At 39.2% G+C, this 20,407-nt stretch overlaps 1 protein-coding gene across 1 annotated transcript in view; it reads left to right on the forward strand.

Moving 5' to 3' along the window:
- LRP1B (LDL receptor related protein 1B) overlaps positions 1-20,407 on the forward strand; it is a 714,787-nt gene that overhangs the window by 417,367 nt on the left and 277,013 nt on the right. The window contains exons 6-8 of the mRNA XM_088058617.1: positions 5,620-5,739; positions 7,092-7,220; positions 12,679-12,936. Coding sequence (XP_087914743.1) covers positions 5,620-5,739; positions 7,092-7,220; positions 12,679-12,936 — 507 coding nt within the window. The remainder of the gene's footprint in view (positions 1-5,619; positions 5,740-7,091; positions 7,221-12,678; positions 12,937-20,407) is intronic.

Consider the following 20,407-nt stretch of genomic DNA (forward strand, 5'->3'; position numbering starts at 1 on the left):
GCTGGAAGGGCATGAGCCTGATCTCTGATTTCCATGTCTCTTTTTCTGTGGTGCATCTCCCATGACAGATTTGTGGGCTGAGGTGTCTGACAAAGTTCATTACAGTTCTGTCTTTTTTTCTTTTATGGTAAGATATTAAAAACCAATAACATGACCAATAAATGTAAGATAAAAACATGCTGCATTATTTCAGTCCAGCAGTTGAATTCTATCAACCAAGCCATCCTTTTCTGCCAGAGAAGCAATCCATGAACCTTTATATTGTGTCTCTAGCATCAACAATAACAAACAAACAAAAAACTTAGGGTAGATTACAACAAAATCTAATTTGTGAAAGGGTTGTTCTTCAAAAACTCAAAACATAAACCAGAAAAGAAAAATAAGGCTTATGGCACATGTGTGATAAGAATAGTTTAGACATCAGTGTATGAATATTGAATCACAAAAACTGAATAATACAGAGATAAGATCAAGTAAATTTCTGAAACACAAAGCTGCTGAAAAGAATATGAATTTTTTTTTGGGAAAAAGAGAATGAACAGAGTTCAATTAGAAAAACAGTCCAGTAACAAGCTCCTGTAAGATTCCTTTGGGTATATTTCAGACACAAGACAAAAAAAAAATAAAGGATTGATCTTAGTTCCATAATGAAAACTGGTGTTTTAGCCTTAGGTAGTATGTTGCTTGAGGAACACTGTGGAGGAACCTCCTGGGCCATGTAAATGGTTTCTGGTATTTCAGGGCCCTTTCCATATGCTGTTTTTTCTTGGTCTATCATGATCCATCTCAAAAGCGAGCACTTATTTTCTGTCCCTGCTGTTCGCACTCAAAGAGGAGTTCCAGAACCTGATTATGGTAATAGCTAAGAACCTTCTCATTTTCAGCCAGAATTTATTAATGGGCAATTTATACTCATTTGTACTTCTGCCAATAGCCCTTTAGTTTAAATTGTCTCTTTCCCCGCTGTTGATCCTCTGATATATTCATAGACAGCAGTCATAATTCCTCTTCATTTTCATCCCCTGGCACCAATCAAGACGAAAATTTGCAGTCTCCCCTCAGATTGCAGCTCTCCCTTCCCCTGCTAATCCCTCAGGCTGTGATTCTGCTTAAAGCTGAGCTAATTCTCCACCTATCCATCGGGGTGTGCACAGCTGCCAGCAGCTGCCTCCTGGAAGGAAAGCACTCAGGAGCATCCTGGGGCTTGACATCAGCACTTCCTCTCTGGGAAACGCTTCTCCCAATGCTCTCAGTGATGCATTTCCCCTTTTCCCAGGAAACACTGCACTGGTAGCTCCTGGTCACTCCCTGATGAACTATGTGACAAGGATCCTTTGTTGTTTCAAATTGGGAAGTCCTGAACTGACAACAGCAGCTCTGCTTTTATCCCCCTGGTGTATTTTCTGGCACTTTCAACATGTTAACTTCAGCCAGTTTCTTTGATTTGCACCAGCTCTGTATTTCTGATGTTTATCAACATTACATAATAAGTAAATTTTAATTCACAGAGTCCTGAAAGGTTGGCAGTACTCTCCAGTACATATTGTCATTATAGAAAGAGCAGGACAGGATTTATATATTACAGAAGTACATAGAAAACATAGCTGGGAACCCACTGCAGCCAAAATGCTTTCCTGTCATGCAGGAGGTATAGAAATAATGGCAGCTAAATACATTTTGCTGTGTGTGCCTCAAGTCTGCCTTCGTATGATCGTACAGAATCACAGAAAGGTTTGGGTTGGAAGTGACCTTAAAGATCATCTCATTCCTCATCTCATCCACACCCCCCCTGCCAAGGCCTGGGACATCTTCCACCAGGTGAGGCTGCTCATGGCCCCATGCAACCTGGCCTTGGTTGTTTTTCTTGTAGGGAAAGAAAAAGCTAACAGGTATATTGGTAAATCTGTTCTATCTTTTTTGACAATAGCCCACAAATAAATAAATTCTGTGTTCAGAAACTCGAAGCTGAACTGCTTTTCCCCTTCACAGAAACAGCCAAAATATCTGAGCATGAGAACTTGGTGTGAACCCTTTGTGAACCTCATGTCAGCTCAGGAGGAACTGACAAAAAGGATAGTCAGATCAATTGCTTAAACCTTTCATTAAAAAGCCATTCAGGAGAAGTTAGTTCCTTATATCATTCATCCTGAATGAACTGTGATAAGCAGTGTGTTTCATTGAGCACAGAAGGAATAAATGAAGGCAGGATTTTATTACAGCGAATTCCTGCGGGAGCAGTTTGTCCGGGAAGCTTACAGCTCCTCTGAGTCATTGTCAAAGGTATCACTTTAGGGGAGATGAGATCAGCAGCATCTTTCCCTGACTGACTACTCTCATGTGGGACCAGATGCCTGGGAGTTAGAGCAGCATGAAAGTCAGGGAGCATAAGATTGGCATGGGTGTCTTTGAGAAAGCAGGGTGGCTTTTGTGGCAGACCTGGATCGCAACTTCAGAGAGTTCATGGAGATGTAGGGAAGTAAAAAATGCTGCCCTTCATGTCTCCTGTGGAATAAAGAAAACACTGAACACAATGACCTAAATCAGAGCTGAATGAATTGTCACTACTCCCCAGGCTTGGGGAAAGTAGATCATCCTAAAGACACTCACAGCAGCTGCTGCTGCTACCCCGTATTTCTGCAAATCTCCCAACTTGCTCTGCAGCTCCTTGTCTTGAGCTGGGGGTCTGCCAGAGAGCTGTAAAGCTCTCTCCTGTTGTTTCCTTCGGTGCAACTCCTTCCTTTAAATCTTGCAGTAGAAATACCAGGCTTTGTCCAACTCTGAGCTTTCTGTAGCTGTGATGAAAGTGGAAAGCTCAGTGATGCTCATTCCTCACTGCCTGTGTACTTTGTAAACCAGTTCTTGCTGAGAAGGGGAGATCAAAGTGGGTGCAGAATTTTAGAAAAGACAAGAAATGACAGTCCCTTGGCTTTTATCTCTTTAAAGGTCCTATCTGGAGCATTAAAAATATCAGTGTTCTGCTTCATGATTTTTCTTTGCCTTCTCACTTCCCAAGAAACCTGTTACAAATCTAACCAAGCCTTAAATGTATACACTGTCTTCCATAGCTTGTCCTTCAATATTTCAAACATTGCCAGAGGCAGTCAAACTCTGTTTTCTTCCAGAGGTTTTCAGAATCGAGTATTACAGCTATTACAAACTAGCTGGCAAAGTAGAAAATACATTTTCTATTTTACTGTTTAATGTTTTATTTATTAAAGGCATCTGGAAGAGGCCTTAATAATTTGCCCTAACTCTTGGTCAGTCCCGAAGGGCTCAGGCTGTTGGACTAAATGATCATTGTAGGTCCCTTTCAAATGAAATATTCTTTCCTAATCTATTCTATTTTATTCTATTCTGTTTTTTTATAGTCTATCTATTCTTTCCCTTAACTGTTATTGTATTGTTATTGTATTTTCACTTATGGGTTCCCCTGGCAGGGTTAGAAGATCAGCAACAGAGCAAAACTTTCTGGGGCCAGAAAGTGTCTGTCATAATAAGAAAACAAAATATATTTGAAATTATTTGATTAATAATTTAGAGTAGCAGGGGGAAATGTCAGTCTGAAGTCAGAAACATGGCAGCTAACAGTGGTTCTTTACTGGTTTTGTAAGGGAAATGCAACCATTTTGTGTAAAAAGCCACACACATGATACTGCAATAACTTAAAATCAATGAAATGCAAAAGTTTTTGTGAAAAAAAATCAGCAGATGGACTGTTGGGGTTTTTTTGTTTGGTCAGTTTGTTTTTGGTTAGTTTGTTGGGGATTTTTTAGTTTGTTTTTTTCCCTAAACTGGCCTCACTTTCCAATTAATTGTCACTGTTCTCCAGCTTTCCTGGCTGTGTGCAGGTCTGTTCTGGTTCAAGCTGCTGGCTGTCTGCACCCATTAAGGAAAGAGTGCAAACAAACCAAGTCCTGTTTGTGAGTCAAGCAGCTCCCATCCAGTAGCAGCTCCTGGCTGTGTAGCACCAGACAAATACTGGAGGAAGAAAATTATAGGTGGTAGAGGATGGTTGATCCATGTTTGCTTAGAAAATGAGATGTGTGTGTTGATTTTGTTCAGATAGACACATTAAATAAACAGATGCTACCTCGTCTGGCTCCAGCTCCTTGGTGTGCAGAACCATTTTAGGGCACCTTTAGGGAAGTTCCTCAGTTTACCCTCTGTGTGGGACTAGTTCTGGAAAGGTGCAGCAGATTCAAGGACTGGACTAAGGACAGGAAACCAACAAAGCAACTACAGCCAAAAAAAATATGTTATCTTCCTATGCACAGGGGCCCAAAAGGCAGAGAAATATACCAGAAACCACTGGGAAAATGGGCAGATTTAGACAGTGTGTGGTCTGTCGACCTCTGGGCTGTCTGTAGATTGAGTGGCACAGAGTTCTAGGGAATGCCCTGAGATAATAGTGTGAAACCACTTTCTTTTTAGAATAGTTGCATTAGAATAAGTTGTACCTTTGTGTGCCAGCCACATCCACTTTTCTCCCAAAATTTCAGCTTTATTTTGACAGCGGCAGTCGCTCCAGAATGGAAGCTCCAGGGCTCAGATGCTGATAGAGACTCTTCTTCATATTCATGTTCATTCCAGTCCCAAGTAGAACTCCATGAATAATGATCAGACAAATTAAAACTAATCACATATTAGATACAGATTTCTCTTTTTCCTTAGGTCATACCCAGTTACTTAAAGCCAGCCCTGTAGCAGAAATTTCTCTGTCCATTTGCAGGTTATTTTCTGATCCATCTGCATAGTTTTGAAAAATACCCTCAGAGCACCTCCTTAAGCTGGGTTTCTCAATCTTTTTTTTTAAATTTTCCTGAAGGGAAAAATTGTTACTCATTAAAATAGTGGGGATTTTTTTGATCAGCAAAATTATTGAAACATGGCACACATCTTGAGGCTGTGAAGTGTTTGGAGCAGTTTTTGTTGGTTTTGTGCTGTTTCATGCTGGAAAACATTACAGCCTGTATTTCTACAAGATTTCTTCAGTTTTCATCATGCCTTTTGCTGATGGTGTGTATTTAAACAGATTCTATGAAGGATGTCTGCAGTAAGGACAAATATAATCTCCACGGGTTTATCCAGCATTACATGTCCAGTGTTAAAATATTGAGGCAGAATGTATTCCCACTGTTTGATGTGAAGGTTTTGTGTGCATCATTAAATCAAAACAAGCTCAAAAAAGTTAGAAAATCAATTGGTATGAGGAATAATAAAGACATAGATGTTGAAACATTTTGTCATAATCTCAGTTTTTTATAACTGTTACCACTTCAAGATTGTTTTTGTTTTGTTTGGGTTCTTTTCCCAATAATTGTTATGACTAACAGGCAGAAAATGGATGTTTAAGCAGAGCAACAGTACACCTCAATAACAAACTTGTGAGCAACTCTAGATAGAAATAAAATGCTGATTTCTAATGTTTAACTTGCTGACCTGCAGTTTTCATAACAAGATCTTTACAGGGTGTGTGTGTGATATATTTCCAGCTAATATAACTGGTGGTGCTGTTTCCTCCCTGAGACATGCACTCAAATATATTTCAATGTTTCTGGAGTTTGTGATCTAGGAATAACAGAAATATTTAGTGACATCTTGCTCTGTTACCATTCACAGAGTTGCTGCCCAAGTGCCAGCAGATGGATTGCCAGTACAAATGTGCCATCACCAGGAACGGCACGTGGTGTTACTGCAGGGATGGATATGAAACAAGCAGTGACGGGAAAAGCTGCATAGGTAAACAAGAAATTCAGTGTAACGTTAACATCCAGGTGTTCTGATGGTTTCCTGTTGGCTCTCAGGGCAGGGAGCTGGTGGACAACCAGGACAGCACCATTGCCTCCTCACCCTTCTTTGAGGGCGCTGGTCAGGCACAAGAGTGAGCTTTTGGGGCAGAAAATGGGAAAGAGTGCCCCTAAAATGAGAGTCAGGATCTCCCTCCTGACTCTCTAATGCTCCTGTGACCCAGCAGCAGCAGCTCTCCTGAAGTTACTGAAAGATCAGCTGTACTGGAGTGGTTCTAGAGCTAAAGCTGAGTTGTGTGAGCTGCTCTCTCTCCACACCTCCCCACCAGGAGAGCCTCTAAAACTTGTAGTGTTTCACCTCACAGCCATAAAGTCACACCTAGATTAGAATTTGATAAATTAATCCTCCCAAGGTCATACAACTTAACTGAGAACCTTATTTAGGAGTAATTAATACAGACTGAAACTGTAGACTTAAACTGTAGACTGTTCTCTTCCATTTTTAAAATATATGACTTCTTCATTCTCTATCCAGGTGTTTGTTTCTTGCTTTATTTTTTCTCTATTAATAATCATATTGGAGTTCTATGGCTCCATGGATGCTCTCACTACCAATCATTCCTATCTCCAACTACAAGTACTGAGCCAGATTCTTCGTAAATATAATTTATTATAAGTTCTTGCTCTCTATGGTTGTCATGTTTCGTGATTAAAAATATATCTCAGGAAATAATTTAAACAGCAGGTTTTTTAGAATGTCAATTTATTACTTAAACCCTCAACCACTGTTAAATAGCATATCTTGATTTTATGGTATTATCCTTGTACACTCCAGTTGAGAAAAATGTTCTTTATATTTATTAGAGGAGTATATAGTTTTTGATGTTGGATGGTGGTTTAATGGAGAAGTGGTGACAGCTCATTTAAGGAACTGTAAGACATTGCCAGCATAAATAGGTTGAGAAGGGTAATCAATTACTTCCTCTCCTGAAATGTTGCTCCATTCATCAATCCTGATAACTAGTGATCTCCAGTACTAACAAGGACCCAAATGTCTCCCTAACATGATGTAGGCATTGAAGACTACTTGAAATAATGAAGGTTTTATCTTTAAAAAATTAAGAGCTATTGAACTTGAAAACTCCTACCCTTCTCTCTGGCTATTTGAGTGATTTCAACAGCCAACATCCCTGATAAATTCATGGTTTGAGAAGGGGAAAACAGCAAGCCTCCCACCAAAATGATTCATGACTTAAACATCTCTCTTAGAATTCTCAGTTATATTGATTTTCTTTTTTTTTTTCTCCCTGATCACTAAACTAGATCTTTTTAATATCCCTTTAGATGTGAATGAATGTGACACGTATGGAAGCTGTAGCCAGACGTGTGTAAATACAGATGGATCCTACACTTGCAGCTGTGTGGAGGGTTATGTACTTCAGCCCGATAACAAATCCTGCAAGGCCAAAAATAGTAAGTTTTAACATCTCTTTACCTTCCTGAAAATATTTCGTGGTTTGGTCCTAGAGGATTCATATGAAAAGACAGAGATGAGCACAGGTGAGATGAACTTTCCTTCACTCTTCTACAAAGAGCTACACAAAAAGCTTAGAAAAAACTTTTTCCCTTATTAAGACAATACTCCGAGGGAAATATTAAAAGTTATTATCTGGATATTATTAATTAAAGCAAAATACTCAATTCAGCCAAGATTAGAAGAGTTCCCAGTTTCCCTGTTCATAAATAAATCAAAGATTTTCCTCACACAAACAAAAAAGTCTGTTTACTCTGGGAAGACAATGGAGACAGGGGAAATGATCATGAGGTAATTGTACCCTTAGGATGAAAAAAAACATGAGATTGCTTTGTCCTTGCATCATCCCAAGAGGTGAATTTCCTGATATACATATTCACATGAGGCTTTTTGTTGCTTAGTGTGTGTTTTCATTACTTCTAGTGGATTGGGTATTTGAGGAAATTAGTCAATTGTGTTTAATGAGGCAATATAATACACAGTGTTTTCTTATTCAGCATAATGAATTAACAATGCTTTTATATTAAAAACCCAAAAAAGTTCCTTAAGGAATTCTTGAATATCCACAATGCTGAAGCATATGCAGCTGAGCATGAAGCTGTGCTTATTGTATATATTTTTAAGGCTTCCTTTTTGTAACAATTTCGCCATCAGGAAATAGGTTTAGTGTTGGTTCTGAGGCTTCCTCACCTATGGGACATTACTAAATTACTTCCTTGATCACCACTAGGAGTTAAAGAGTATTTTCCTGCTTATATGTTTTTTCTTGATCCATACATGGACATTTATTTTTAAATATCCACAGTGAAGCCTTGTGAGATAAGAAAGACCTTGCAAAGTAATTATATTTTATTATTCTTTCTCCACTACATGAAAATCGAAAATGCAGTTCTAGATCAGGAAATCCTCATGGTGCAAGTGTTGGGCTTGAGATGACCCTTTTAGTTTCCCTTTTTACACACAGAAAACTGGGTAACAACTGAGTTTTCTAGTTAGTTGTTGGTGTCAAGATGAAACAAATCACATTAATAAGTAACTTCTCTGTATTTTTTGCTACTTTATCATGCTTATTTGACAGAAGTTTTCACATTTTTTGGAATTTTCAGAAAGGAATCACTACTCATTAATCAAAGAAGTCCCTGTAGGACAGTACAAACCAGGGTCATGGTGCTGCACAGAAATGAGTGTTGCCCATTACTTTTTTTGAAAAAAAAGGTAGCTTTGGATCAGAAGAACAGAATCCAAGGAAAAAACCAAACAACAAAGCAGGTACACAAGGAAGAAAGAAACCCAGCACTTAGAAAACTTATCAATTGTTGTCCTTAAAGAACCTAAAGCAATTAAGGATGGAAAAAGGGCAACCTCTCTGCTTTGTCTACATTTGGCAAAAGTAGCTGTCAAACAGATGAAGAAAATGAGCCGAGGCAGATTCAGCTCCGTGTGGAAAAGCTGTGGGAGATAAGAAGCAGCAGGAGAGGGGTGGGCTGGGCTTTCTGAGGAGCTTTCCACGTTCATACCAGAAGATCTGCTGTGAGTATGAATTACCATCCATGCTGAGATCCTGGAAACGACACAGCCCAAAACACCAAGCCAGCACATCCCAGCCTGGCTCTGGAGATGAACTGGGAGGTTCCAGAATGCTGAGGAGCAGGAGATGCTGAGCAGGTGACTCTTGTTGTGTCCAGGAGCCCTGCCCGGTGCTGGGGACAGTGTGGTGACCCCACAGGTCCATCAGCTCCTGTGTGGCTCAGAGCCCCTCTCAAGGCTCTCTGCACGTGTGGTGTGGAACAGTGAGCTGAAACTCCTCAGAGGCTGCTCCTTGCTGCCCTTCAGGCAGCCCCACGCTCTCCTGGGAAGGTGGTGAGGTCCCTCCCTCGTTAAATTCTGCATTTTCTTCTTCAGCACAATTAAATAACTCTGGAACTGAGAGGTTTTAGCTTCACATTCCCTTTGGGAAGGATGTTAAAATAGGTATCGAAACAGCTGGGGGCTCACTGTGGGTTTTTTCCCAGACTTTTTAAGCACACTTTCTTTTGTGAAAAAAGAGGCAGTTAATGGTTTCTTCTGAGGTGAAAATGAGACAAAACATAGCTTTGCTGAACAGAATTTAAGAACTTACTTGTTTACCAAGTTTTTATGCCTAAATTGCAAAATCTGCATGTGATGAGAAGAGTATTTAAGGAAAGAGAATGACAGAATTGGGAATATCTAGCTGAGGAAAAGAAATTCATCTGTTTTACAAAAGTTCCTGTTATATTTTATGTCTCCAAAGCCAATCTAGAGAGAAATGCTGTGTGGTAAGAAAGATTTGTCACATAGATGAAGTGGGATTAACTGATAATGACTAAAGAAAAAAAATAATTCTAACCTTAAAAAAAAACAACAAAAAACCAGCCCTGTTTAACTGATTTGCAACACAATTTTCTTGTAAAATCTCGCCAATCTAAGTTTTAAAACTTTAGAAATAAAACAACCCATTTGTGAGGTACATTATGGTTAAACATCAAAAATAATGTTGAAAAGCAATTGGACAGCTCAGTATTTTTTTCAGATTTTTATACAATACATATATTGGTGACAGCAAAATTCTTATGGTTTACAATGCATACCCCAGGAAGAGGGGGTTTAAGCTGTTTGTAAACTCTGAATTCAGGAGTTTATGCCTTTCATATCATTGTGGTGGAAAAATAGAAAATGCCAGCATTTCTGAGGGTTTTTTTCAGATGAGAAGTCTGTTGGCAGTGCAAAACACCTTCGTTTCTGATTTGTTGTGGCATCACTTATTGATCTGTATTTTAGACAAGATAAGGTAGGAGGGAAATGCAAGTCTTTCATCTTTTCCACTACTCTATCTTAAACATAATTCAAAGGAGGATGCTTTCATTTTAGTCAAGAAGGATGAATCATAAAACTTCCCTGGATTAAAGAGCTATTCACTTCTTATCTTTCCTATAAAATGAAAAAAAAATGAAAAAAAAATGAAAACTTGTGGAAAAAATAACACACATGAAGTCCACTTGTTTGAAAAGCTGCTGTCAGCTCACTGGAACTCGCCCTAAATCTGTCCACTAAACTTTTAAGCTGTATAGAATCTGTTTTCGAGGAACAGACAAGCAGTTTTGTGAGAGTGAAGACATGATTTTTTTTAGTATCTCCTAGTTTTCCTCTGCATTATGCTATACAGTAAGCTGATTTATATATTTTTGTATGAAATTTTAATATTTTGTACAGTTTTATTATCCATATATATATTATGTTTTTTTTTTTTTTCAAATTATGAAATCAGCCTTTATCTGAGCAGCACTGAAGGATGCAGGTAATCTACCCTACTGTGAAAAACCATGATTAACTGCTTTAATCCATGGAATTATTTAATGTATTTATGCTTTAAAAATACGATTTCAAGCCCAGTAATCTAGATTCTGTATTTTTAATGTGTAATGCTGCCTGCTGAGCAGAACCTCTTGGCAGTGCCACAGGTCCTTACAGCACCTTTGTGTGCAGCCAGGTTTGATTACAGCTGCTGCTCAAGAGGTTTGAAGCTAATTCCTTTTAAGTATTCCCTTATGTCTTAGACCCTAATACCAAAATACAACCTTTTTCTGGAGTTTAGTGAGGTATTAAATCCTCGTTACAGTTTTCAATAGGTCAGTTCAAAGAAAAGATCTGGTTCTCTCTTGCAGCCCTAAACCACCTGGTGGCTTTGGAACTGCAAACAGCTCCTGTGAGCTGCCTTCTCTTTGAGGCTTTAGATAGTGCAGACTGTGGAAATATCTGGCTTAACACAAAGTATAAGAGCAAAAATCATAATAAAGGTCTTTTCACACTGCTGGTAGCTGGGGAAAGAGTGATTGAATCCAGAAGTAGGCAGTGGTGTTATTTTGTGGGGAGAGAGAAGCTGAGCACAGAGCTGCTGGATGTAAAAATAAATCCCCAGACTCAGCAGGATGCAGATGAAAACACTCCTTTTGTACCAGTCTGGAAAGTCTGGGGTGAGTGGGTGATAGGGACTGAAGTTCTTAAACCAGGCTTTCTTCTCAAGGGTAGCAAAAGTTGCTAAGAACAGGGGGAAAGAGAGATTTACAGGCACTGACTGCAAAGGGACCCACCTGGCAGGTTTCAAACAAAAATTGCTTAGTGAGAACCCCCCCACACTACTTTATCTTTTAGAAAGGAAAAAAACAAACAAGACTAGAGAGCTTCACTCATGGCTTACACCACAAGGGATTGTTTTACAAAAAAAAGTTAAATCCCTGCAGTTCTTGGATATCTTCTGAAATTCAAAGAAAAGTAATGTTTGGATCTGACTGATGGATGGATGGAAGTGAGTGTGAGGATGATGAGGACAGGCAGTGAGTTCCAAAAGCAAAGCTGCAGAGGTGTGGATTTACTAATGTTCATGTAGGATTTACTGGAGAGGGACGAGATGTGTAACAAGACAGAATATAAATTATGTAATGAGAAGGAATAAATAAGGAGTAAATGAAATCCATGTTAGAAAGAATAGACACTATAAGTTTTCAAGACGTTTAAATAAAAGCAAATATTGGCACAGAATTGAACACCTACTGCTGTGGCTTTGAGCAAGACCACTGAGCATTAGACTCACTGAAGTATTCTTTTCTCTCTAATCAAACCTGCTGATGAAGTAGCATTTGTCAAATCCTTTTATTAATGCCATTCTTTTTCACCATTTAGACATCTGGAACTGCTTAGTGAAAATTTGAGATTCCATTAGGTGGAATGTTGATTGAAAGTGCTGTATGTCAATGCAGTGTTCAAACATTGATGCATTACTTTGAAAACAAGCAGATTACATTGGGGTGAGAGCTCCTGATGTAGCAACACAATTTTTTATTTTTTTTTTTTTCAAATATGCCTGAAACTGCAGATTTTCTATGCTTTAAGTTTTCACTGCACTGGATTTTTTCTTAAATTTCTTTAAGCAGCACTCACTCCTCAGATTTTGTCCTATTTTATAGACTTTCATATGAAAAGCATCTTACAATTTCATGAGTCTTCATAAGTTCTGCAGGTTTTCCTGGCCTTAATTCTTTTTGAAATGCCAGTAATCTGGATAGAGATAATTTGCATAAGTTGTATTTCATTTTATGACTTAGGCATGAAAAATGTTGCAATAATGATACTTGGAATTAAACAGAGTCTGTGGGGCTGAGGTAATTAATTTTCTTTAATGATGTGAACCATTGCAACAGCAGGATAAAATAGACTAATAATTGGGAATATATGATAGTTATAAAAATAAAAAACAAAACCAATTTATTACATATCTTAAAACGAGCAGGTAAGAACATTAAAAACTACATTAAAACCGAAAAGATAAATATGAAATATACAGCCTGTTAATCCTTTAAACTCTCTTCACTTTGTTTTCAGAGCCTGCTGATAGACCACCTCTTCTTCTGGTCGCAAGCTCTGAAACCATTGAGGTTTTGTACCTCAATGGCAGCGGAATGTCAGCCCGGAGCCCTGTGAAGGGATCTGCAGTGGTGAGCCTGGACTACAGCTACAGAGAGGACAGCCTGTGCTGGATCGAGGCACGAGATCTCTCCAGCCAGCTCAAGTGCTCCAAGATCTCCAGAGCTGGAACCTTACCAGGGGAGTGGACAATAAACATCGCCCAGCACCTTCACAGTAAGTGTTTGGCAGTGTTTTACAGAGCACTGGTGTCTGAGCCTGCAGAAGTGCTCTTGGGCGCTGTTGGAAACAGACCTGAGGAATTAAATATTGCAACTCACACTGAAGTGATTTTACGTTTTTTCTCTCATTTATTCACCCTGAGCTGCAGTGTTTGTATCTCTTCAAAGGTTTTTAAGATGTGTGGTTTTATAGACTGACTGTAATGTGTGCAAGTTACAAATCCAGCAGTGCAATGGAAGAAGAGTAAAAGGTTTCGTTTTCTCTGGCAAAATAGTGCTGCATAAAGCTCAAGAGTCATTCTCTGCTATTGGGACAATACTAACAATGAAACAGAATCATATTTAGCACGCCAAATACCACAGGTATGTCAGTTCTTAAAAGAAAACCAAAATATTTCCTGACTTACTGGAAACAAACTGCTATTTTAAAAATATTTAAACTGCTATTTTAAAAATTTTTTAAAAATTATAGAAATAAATTTAAAAATCCCTAAAGTCATCACATGAATCAGACTTTGCATTACAACATTATTCCTCAGTCAGCTTTTCAATTTTTGGGACAGTAACCTTATGAGGATGATATTCATCCACAGACACATTGATGCCTTAAGTTTTAGTTTTCCTGTTATCCAGATTCTGTACCACATTGGTATATAACTCTGAACTTCATACAAAGTGTTAGCAAGGTCTCCTCGCAGTGTAGTCAGACAAAACAATCCTGTTTCAGCCCGAGAACCAAGGACACCATTGCAGTTTCAGGCCAAAAAAGTATAATCAGTGAATTGAGGAGAGCAGTGTGGGAGGATGGGACTTCATCACCTGAAGCTGTAATTGCACAATTAATCCCAATATGGAAATGGACCAAAACACAAAATATTGTGAAAACTCATGCCCCATTGTCCATTTTGGGTGGAGCCTGTGCTCCTGTGCTGCCCAAGATGTGTTCTTTAAGGGTCTTTTAATAAATCCCTACTTTATTCCTTTAGCACTCTCTGGCCTCTGCTCCAGATAGCCTCTCAATGCATTAACATTAGCATGTGAACACACTGCAAAATATCATGCAGGGAAAAAATAAAGGGATTTTCTTTGTCTTTCACAGAGATGGTTTAAAATTTGATCTAAACCTTGGAAAAATCTTTTTAACATGACATGTGCATCAAAGAATATCTCTGAAAGGATCTCAAACCCTCTGACCACAGGTTCAGAAATATTCAAATCACAAATTTGATTATAACTCTTTGAGGTGCAAAAGTGATAAATTCTTCATTGAGATTGTGCTTTGGACTATCAAGGTAGCTGTTGTCAGTTGTGCTCATTGATGCAGGGCAAGAGTTGGGTTTTTTAACATATTTTTCTAATTTTATATGTCTTAGAATAATTATTTGAATTTTAAAAAATATCTCTAAAAACAGGATTAGGATTTTGGGGGTCTTTCCATTCATCACTCATTGTGTGTATTCTACTTTTAGTGAACACCTTATCCTAGACATAAATATATTTGTTTGCAGGATTTTTTTTTTTTCTTTCTTCTTGTTTCCTCTATTCAGTTGTGGGTTTTTTTCAGAGGGATTTTAAGTGTATTTTAGAGGGCTTTTTATACTTTAGATATCAAAGTACCCTAAAGATCACAGTGGCATTATTTCATTGTTCATTTCCAATTCACCCAGCCATTGATATTTTGTTTTCCTTTTAGCAAGAAAAATCAAATTAACCACAGTCCTGGGCAAAATGTGCTTTGTATTGAACTGTGTGTGCGTGTTCTGTCACTTGTTTGCACCATCAGGGTGGACCTGAGCACTGTGGCTTGTGCCACCCCTTCCCCTGCATTCCTGTCCCTCTGTTCCCTGCATGACAAGAGCATTTCTGATCCTGTGCTGTCCAGTTCCGCATCACTGCATCTGTTTGCAAAATCGAGGCCCTGGGATGGGTTTGAAATGAATACAGTGCCTGGAATTAATGAGCTGCTCATTTTTCATAGTGCCAGCACACACCAGCTTGTGGTCTCTAATGTTCTTCTCAAACTTCATGGTAATCATTCAATCTTGTTTAGATGAAGAATAATAATTCCCTTGGACATGAGCTGACTGCAGATACTTGCTTTGACTTCTTTGATTTCGATTTGGGAAATGGTGCTCAGGGACTTAAAAAAACCCAAAACCTTGCTGGGAGCTCTGCCTGACAAAATCCTGCAGATTTAGCTGTGGGAGTGTTTTTTCCCAAGCACACACATCCACAGACACTTGTGTTGTGTTGTTCAGTGGAGCAGCAGCAATCCCCACAGTCTGGGCATGTCTCCTCAGAGGAAGAGGCAGCATGAAACTTGCTTTTGTCCACCTAATTAGGATCTTCTAGACACCCCATGAGTTATTCCTGCTAGGACATGGCAGGAATCTCATGTTGCTCCACCTGGTATTATTGTGGCTGCTGCAAAACAGAGTTTTAATTTTAAATTCTTCCTTTTCTTCACTCCACCTTCTGTTACCTATTAGGTCATCTCTGCTGTTTTCTCTTCATCATACAGCACTACACCTGATGAGGCAAATTAATTTTGTAACTCTTTGTCTAGGAAAATGTTTTCAACTGTAATTGCATTTCTGCCAGCTCAAGACAAATTAATGGTCATGGCCATGGGTGATTCACATAAAATTGTACATTCAGTACTTCATAAGAACCCTTTCTTTGTGTTTGTGTTGTGTTTGTGTTTTGTGAAATTGGTTATTCCTAAAGTACTAAGGAAAAAAAAAAAGAAAAAAGACCATAAAAAGTTTTCTTAGCAGTGTTCGTGGAATATATCTTTTTTGTTACAATCTTCTAATCATTTTGTTAGTGAAAAAAAAATCTGCATTTGATACAAAAAGTGCTAGAAAAGTCAGTTATACAAAGTGATTGGGACTGCTTGAAGTGGATTTATTCAAAGTGTTTGCTTCAGTGAAGGCAAGTAAGTCTTGTAGTTAGGAACAAAGAATATAGATCATCTTTAAAGATGAAAGTCTATATCTAGGAAAGCAGGGACTATGAAAATGACTTCGTTTTCATGATGGGTCATACAGCACCAGCTCCAGGTACTGAACATAAGCTTTGGATTCACAAAAGAAAGGAAATTACAGTCCTTTAGTTTCTATCAATCACACTCAGATGAGTCCAATGTGACTTCAGTTTGGTGAGGATGTGTCCCAGATGGATGGAATCAGGTCCTTTGAAGCACTTGGTAACTTGGTCCAAGTCTTACTCTGCAGCGGGGGAAGGCTGAGGAGAGGCTGATCCTGCACTTGGATGTTTTTTGCTCTGGGAGAACAGGATGCAGCTCCAGAGATGCTCCCTTGTGCTTAGTAATTAGGCTAATTTCCCTCTTGAATTTTTTATTATCTCAGGGTTTGTTTGTTAGTTTTATCCCCTTACACAAGGACAGCTTTCTGCATGCAGAGAGATATCAGCACAGGCATTTTGGTATCAGCCAAGGCCAGGCATTGTCATGTTGTTTCATCTTTGTCTTAAAAAGAAGTTTTTGGAAGAGAAGCAGGGAAGCTGGGAATCTTCCTCTTGGGAAAGATTTATGCAGGCAGTATTGGAGCCAGATGGGCTTTCAGGGGTGATTCTTCTATGAAGAAGGCTTGTGCAAGCTCTGTCCATGGTAACAGGGATGCTCCTCCTCACAATGAGCTCACAGCCCACTTTGGTAAGTACAGTGAGACTTTCAGGAACAACCATTTCTTTAAACTCATATCTCTAGGCCCAAACTAACGAAAAATCTTTCTAATGATATGGATGTAGAAAACCTCCCAATTTTCTGCCCTTTCAAAGCCATGATGTGCAAACTTACATTAAAGCTTTTGTGTGTGACAGCTGAGAGGTGGTCAGAGCAGCATCCTCTGCATGCAAGAATCCCCTTCTTCCTCAGGAGGCATTTTGTGTCTTCATCATTACAAGCACCAAGCACCTTTCACGCTCTACAAACCAGCACCAGGCAGCACAGCCTGGGTTTTAGCTGCTATTCTTCTGCAGAATATAGCAAAATCTCTTCTGGGATGATACTTCAAGAGCATGATATTTTCTGCTTGGCTGGCGTTTGATTCAGGTTTTCTTGGCACTCGGTTATCTCAGCACACCACAACCAACGCTGCAGTGCCTGTGCTCAGCTTTGCCACCCGTGTTTGTGCCACAGCTGATCACTCCTAACCTGGGAAGGGCCACAGGCTTTTCCCTTGGCAGCTCTGTTTGGACAGGACCGCTCTGGATTAAAAGAAACATCTTGTTTCCTCTGTAGTAATTCAGTTTTTACCTGCCAAGGTTGGGAGCAGGGGGTGGGTGTGGAAGGGCTGGAGTCTCTGGAGGGAAAGGGGTTTGCATCTCTGCTTGTGGGACCCTGAACCTTCTACTCGATCTGCTGAGCACAAGGCAGGCTTTTTGGAACTCCCATTTTTGGGATGTGAGTGCAGTGAAGAACATCAGACAGGGAGCCCAGGGAATTTGACCATGATCCAGGAGGGTCTGTTTGGGTACATTCTCGTTTCCTTCCCTGGTTTTTGTCCCCCTAATGGCTCCTCCACCTCCTGGCCTAAACCACTTCTCAGGAGTGATTATCCATAAGCACTGCTGTGTTCAGAGTAGCTGCAGTAATTTCCCTTGGCATGGATTAGGCTCAGTCACTGAAGGAAACACCAAGCACTGGAGATGGTGTTCCTGTCAGCAATTCCTGTGAATTTCCATGAATATTCATGGAAATCAAAGTTTGGCTTACTCTGCAGGAGCAAAACTGTGAAGATCTGGGGGAAAGTGTTTATTCCTACATAGTCTGCCCCAAACTTGCCTCCAGACAGGCACTAAGAGCTGTCACACAGTTGCAGAACGTGGGTTTGTTTGTTCTCCTGTGATAGACAGCCCATGTGCCTTGAAGATGCACAGAAAGGAGAAGGTTTCATGTCAAAGGTCATTTATACCTCACATGGCTCTTTTGTAGTGTTCAGAGCCCCTGAATCAGTCATGGGAGCCCAAATGGGAGGTGAGAAGAACGTCCCAGGAGAGTACCACAGAACACTTTTCCTGTGTGTGGACTTCTCAAGCTCTGGCTGACCTTGCATTGCTGTCCCGTCATTTCTGAGAAGACTGGTCAAATGCTGGTTTTGGGATAATGAACTTTTTTACTTTGTCCAAAGGTGGGCTTTCTTGGTTCTGGCTTTAAGTATTTTTATTTTTTTCAGCAGTGTCAATAACTTATTCTTAAGTGCTCTAGACAGCATGATGAGTAAATATACAAAACTAGGATATTTTCCTCATTAAGTGTTTTTACAATTTGAAGTTCTCATCTCTTTTCACTGTCCAGTCACTCAGTCTCCTAAGGTCCTGCAGTTCTTCAAAACAGACCTCCTCTTTGCTGTTCTGGAAATGTCATTTTTATTGGACCTCATCACCATGTTATTCATGTCATATTCATAAGTCATTTCATATTCTTCCAGGTGAGATGTGAATTGTGAATGTTGTCTCACACATGGTCCAGCACAGGCTGTTGCTCTGGAATTGGTGATGCTCCAGAGGGAGCCAGGTTTGATTCACTTGGGTCATTCTTGGTCCATCTCTGTCCTATATGTCAGGCTACATATTTCCTGAGTTTTCCTCAGTGTCTGTTGGGATTTTCATGTTTTCCTGTTTACATTTTGTTTTAATTTCCATGTGCTTTTCCATATTTTAAGCCCAACTCCAATTATTTTTTGGATGTTCATGCTCCATGATGCAGGAAATGCTTTCTTTGCAACAGTCCATACTTTTAGTCCTCATTCTGGTGTCCCTGAGCTTACAGAACTCTTGATCCAAGATTTGATACAGCCTCAATATAGTGATTTCCTAGTACAGTACAGACTTTTACTTAGTGCAGGAAATGATGCTATCTGATTATGGTCCTTTTTCAGAGAGTTTTTCTGTCCCCTGCAATGACAAGACTCCTTTGGAGACTTAGGCCTGTACAGAAACTCCCTTTTATTGTTATGCTACTCTCCTTAGCTCCATCTCTTTGCTGATTATTGGTTCTGCACAGCCTTTCTGATGGTTATCAGGGTTAGTGGAAGGATAAGGGGAGTTCAAACCTCTTCATCCAACCTCCAACAAGCACAATCACTTGGGTATCATCCTTTGTGGTGTGTACTGCAAATGTATTATCTTTTTTTTAATGAATAAGACTCATATAATCAAGTTTATACCTCAGTTCTCGATGGTGTTTGTACAAAAGTTAAGATATAATCTGAAACCCTAAGAGGGCCTTTCTTCTCTTAGGGGGATTCTAAATATCAGTTGTGAAGGATCTGCTTTTGCTGCATCTTTTGGGTACAGATTTTTCCACTTGGCTTGTGAATTGTTCTACGGGTTTGAGTATTGTCACCACAACATTGTATTGTGTCACTTTGAGGCTCCCATGGCACAGAGCCTAAATTGGTGGCATTTCCCTCCAAAGTTAGGTTATCTGCACTTAATCCTTCTTGACACCAGAGCTACTGTTTAGCTGGTTGATAATTGCCGCAAATGGATTTTTTTAGTCGTTCAAAGATGTGATGTTACTATTTTTCAAGCTTTGTTACTCATCCAGCTTCCACAATTGATCTTGCATTGACATTGGTCAAAACCGTGTTCTTAGCAAAGCTGGCATGGTGTCTTTTCTTCTTTTATTTACCCTGCAGTAGTTGTGTCCTGGACAGTTAAATCTCAGACTGAGTACAGGAAATAAAAAGACTTATCTCAATGGCATTTCTCAGTGCAAATTTTTGATTGTTTTTGTTTTGTTTTGTTTTTTTTCCCCTTCTCTAAACTCATAGGCTCTGCCTGGAACGGTCTTCTGAATGCAAAGAGACAAAAAATATCAGTGTTTAATTGCTGTATTCCCTTTTCTCTGTTCTATCAACTTCCTAGCTCACCATTTTTGGACTTCCTTCTTAATTCCAGCTTCATTGCTGTCCTAACGTGGGACATGACTGGATCTTTTTATGTGTTCCTTACATCCCAACCCATCCTGGCTAGAAAAGCTCTTGAACCAGGGAGGAAATCCAAGAGCAAGCAAGCAAACTCCCACAGCAGCAGAAGGGCTTTGTAAAGAAAAAAGGAAATTTTTTTTGTCATAGTAGCAGTAACCACGTAAATTTATCTTTATCAGTCAGAATGCTGAGGGACTCTTCGTCTCTGTCAAATTGAATTATTATGCTGCTTGTAAAACAGTAATATTTTGATTTTGATAACAAGGTTTTTAAGGTGGAATACTATCATATTGAGTAGTAGAGATGTAATTATAGATAAATAGGTTTCTGCTAATGTAAATCGCAGCTTTGTAGTCAATATTTTACAAAAGCATTTATATCTTCATATACAATAGTAGCGAAGTATTGGTTAAACAAAAAACAAATTCAAGACTAATTTTTTTTTTCTTGAAAAGAGGCATTAATTCTTGCATGTTTTATGGGACTAGACACACATTTTTCCATAAAACT

The sequence above is a fragment of the Pseudopodoces humilis genome, chromosome 8 (genome assembly GCF_049639895.1).
Source record: "Pseudopodoces humilis isolate 2021_Gansu_Grassland_sample_001 chromosome 8, ASM4963989v1, whole genome shotgun sequence".
NCBI classification, from domain to species: domain Eukaryota; kingdom Metazoa; phylum Chordata; class Aves; order Passeriformes; family Paridae; genus Pseudopodoces; species Pseudopodoces humilis.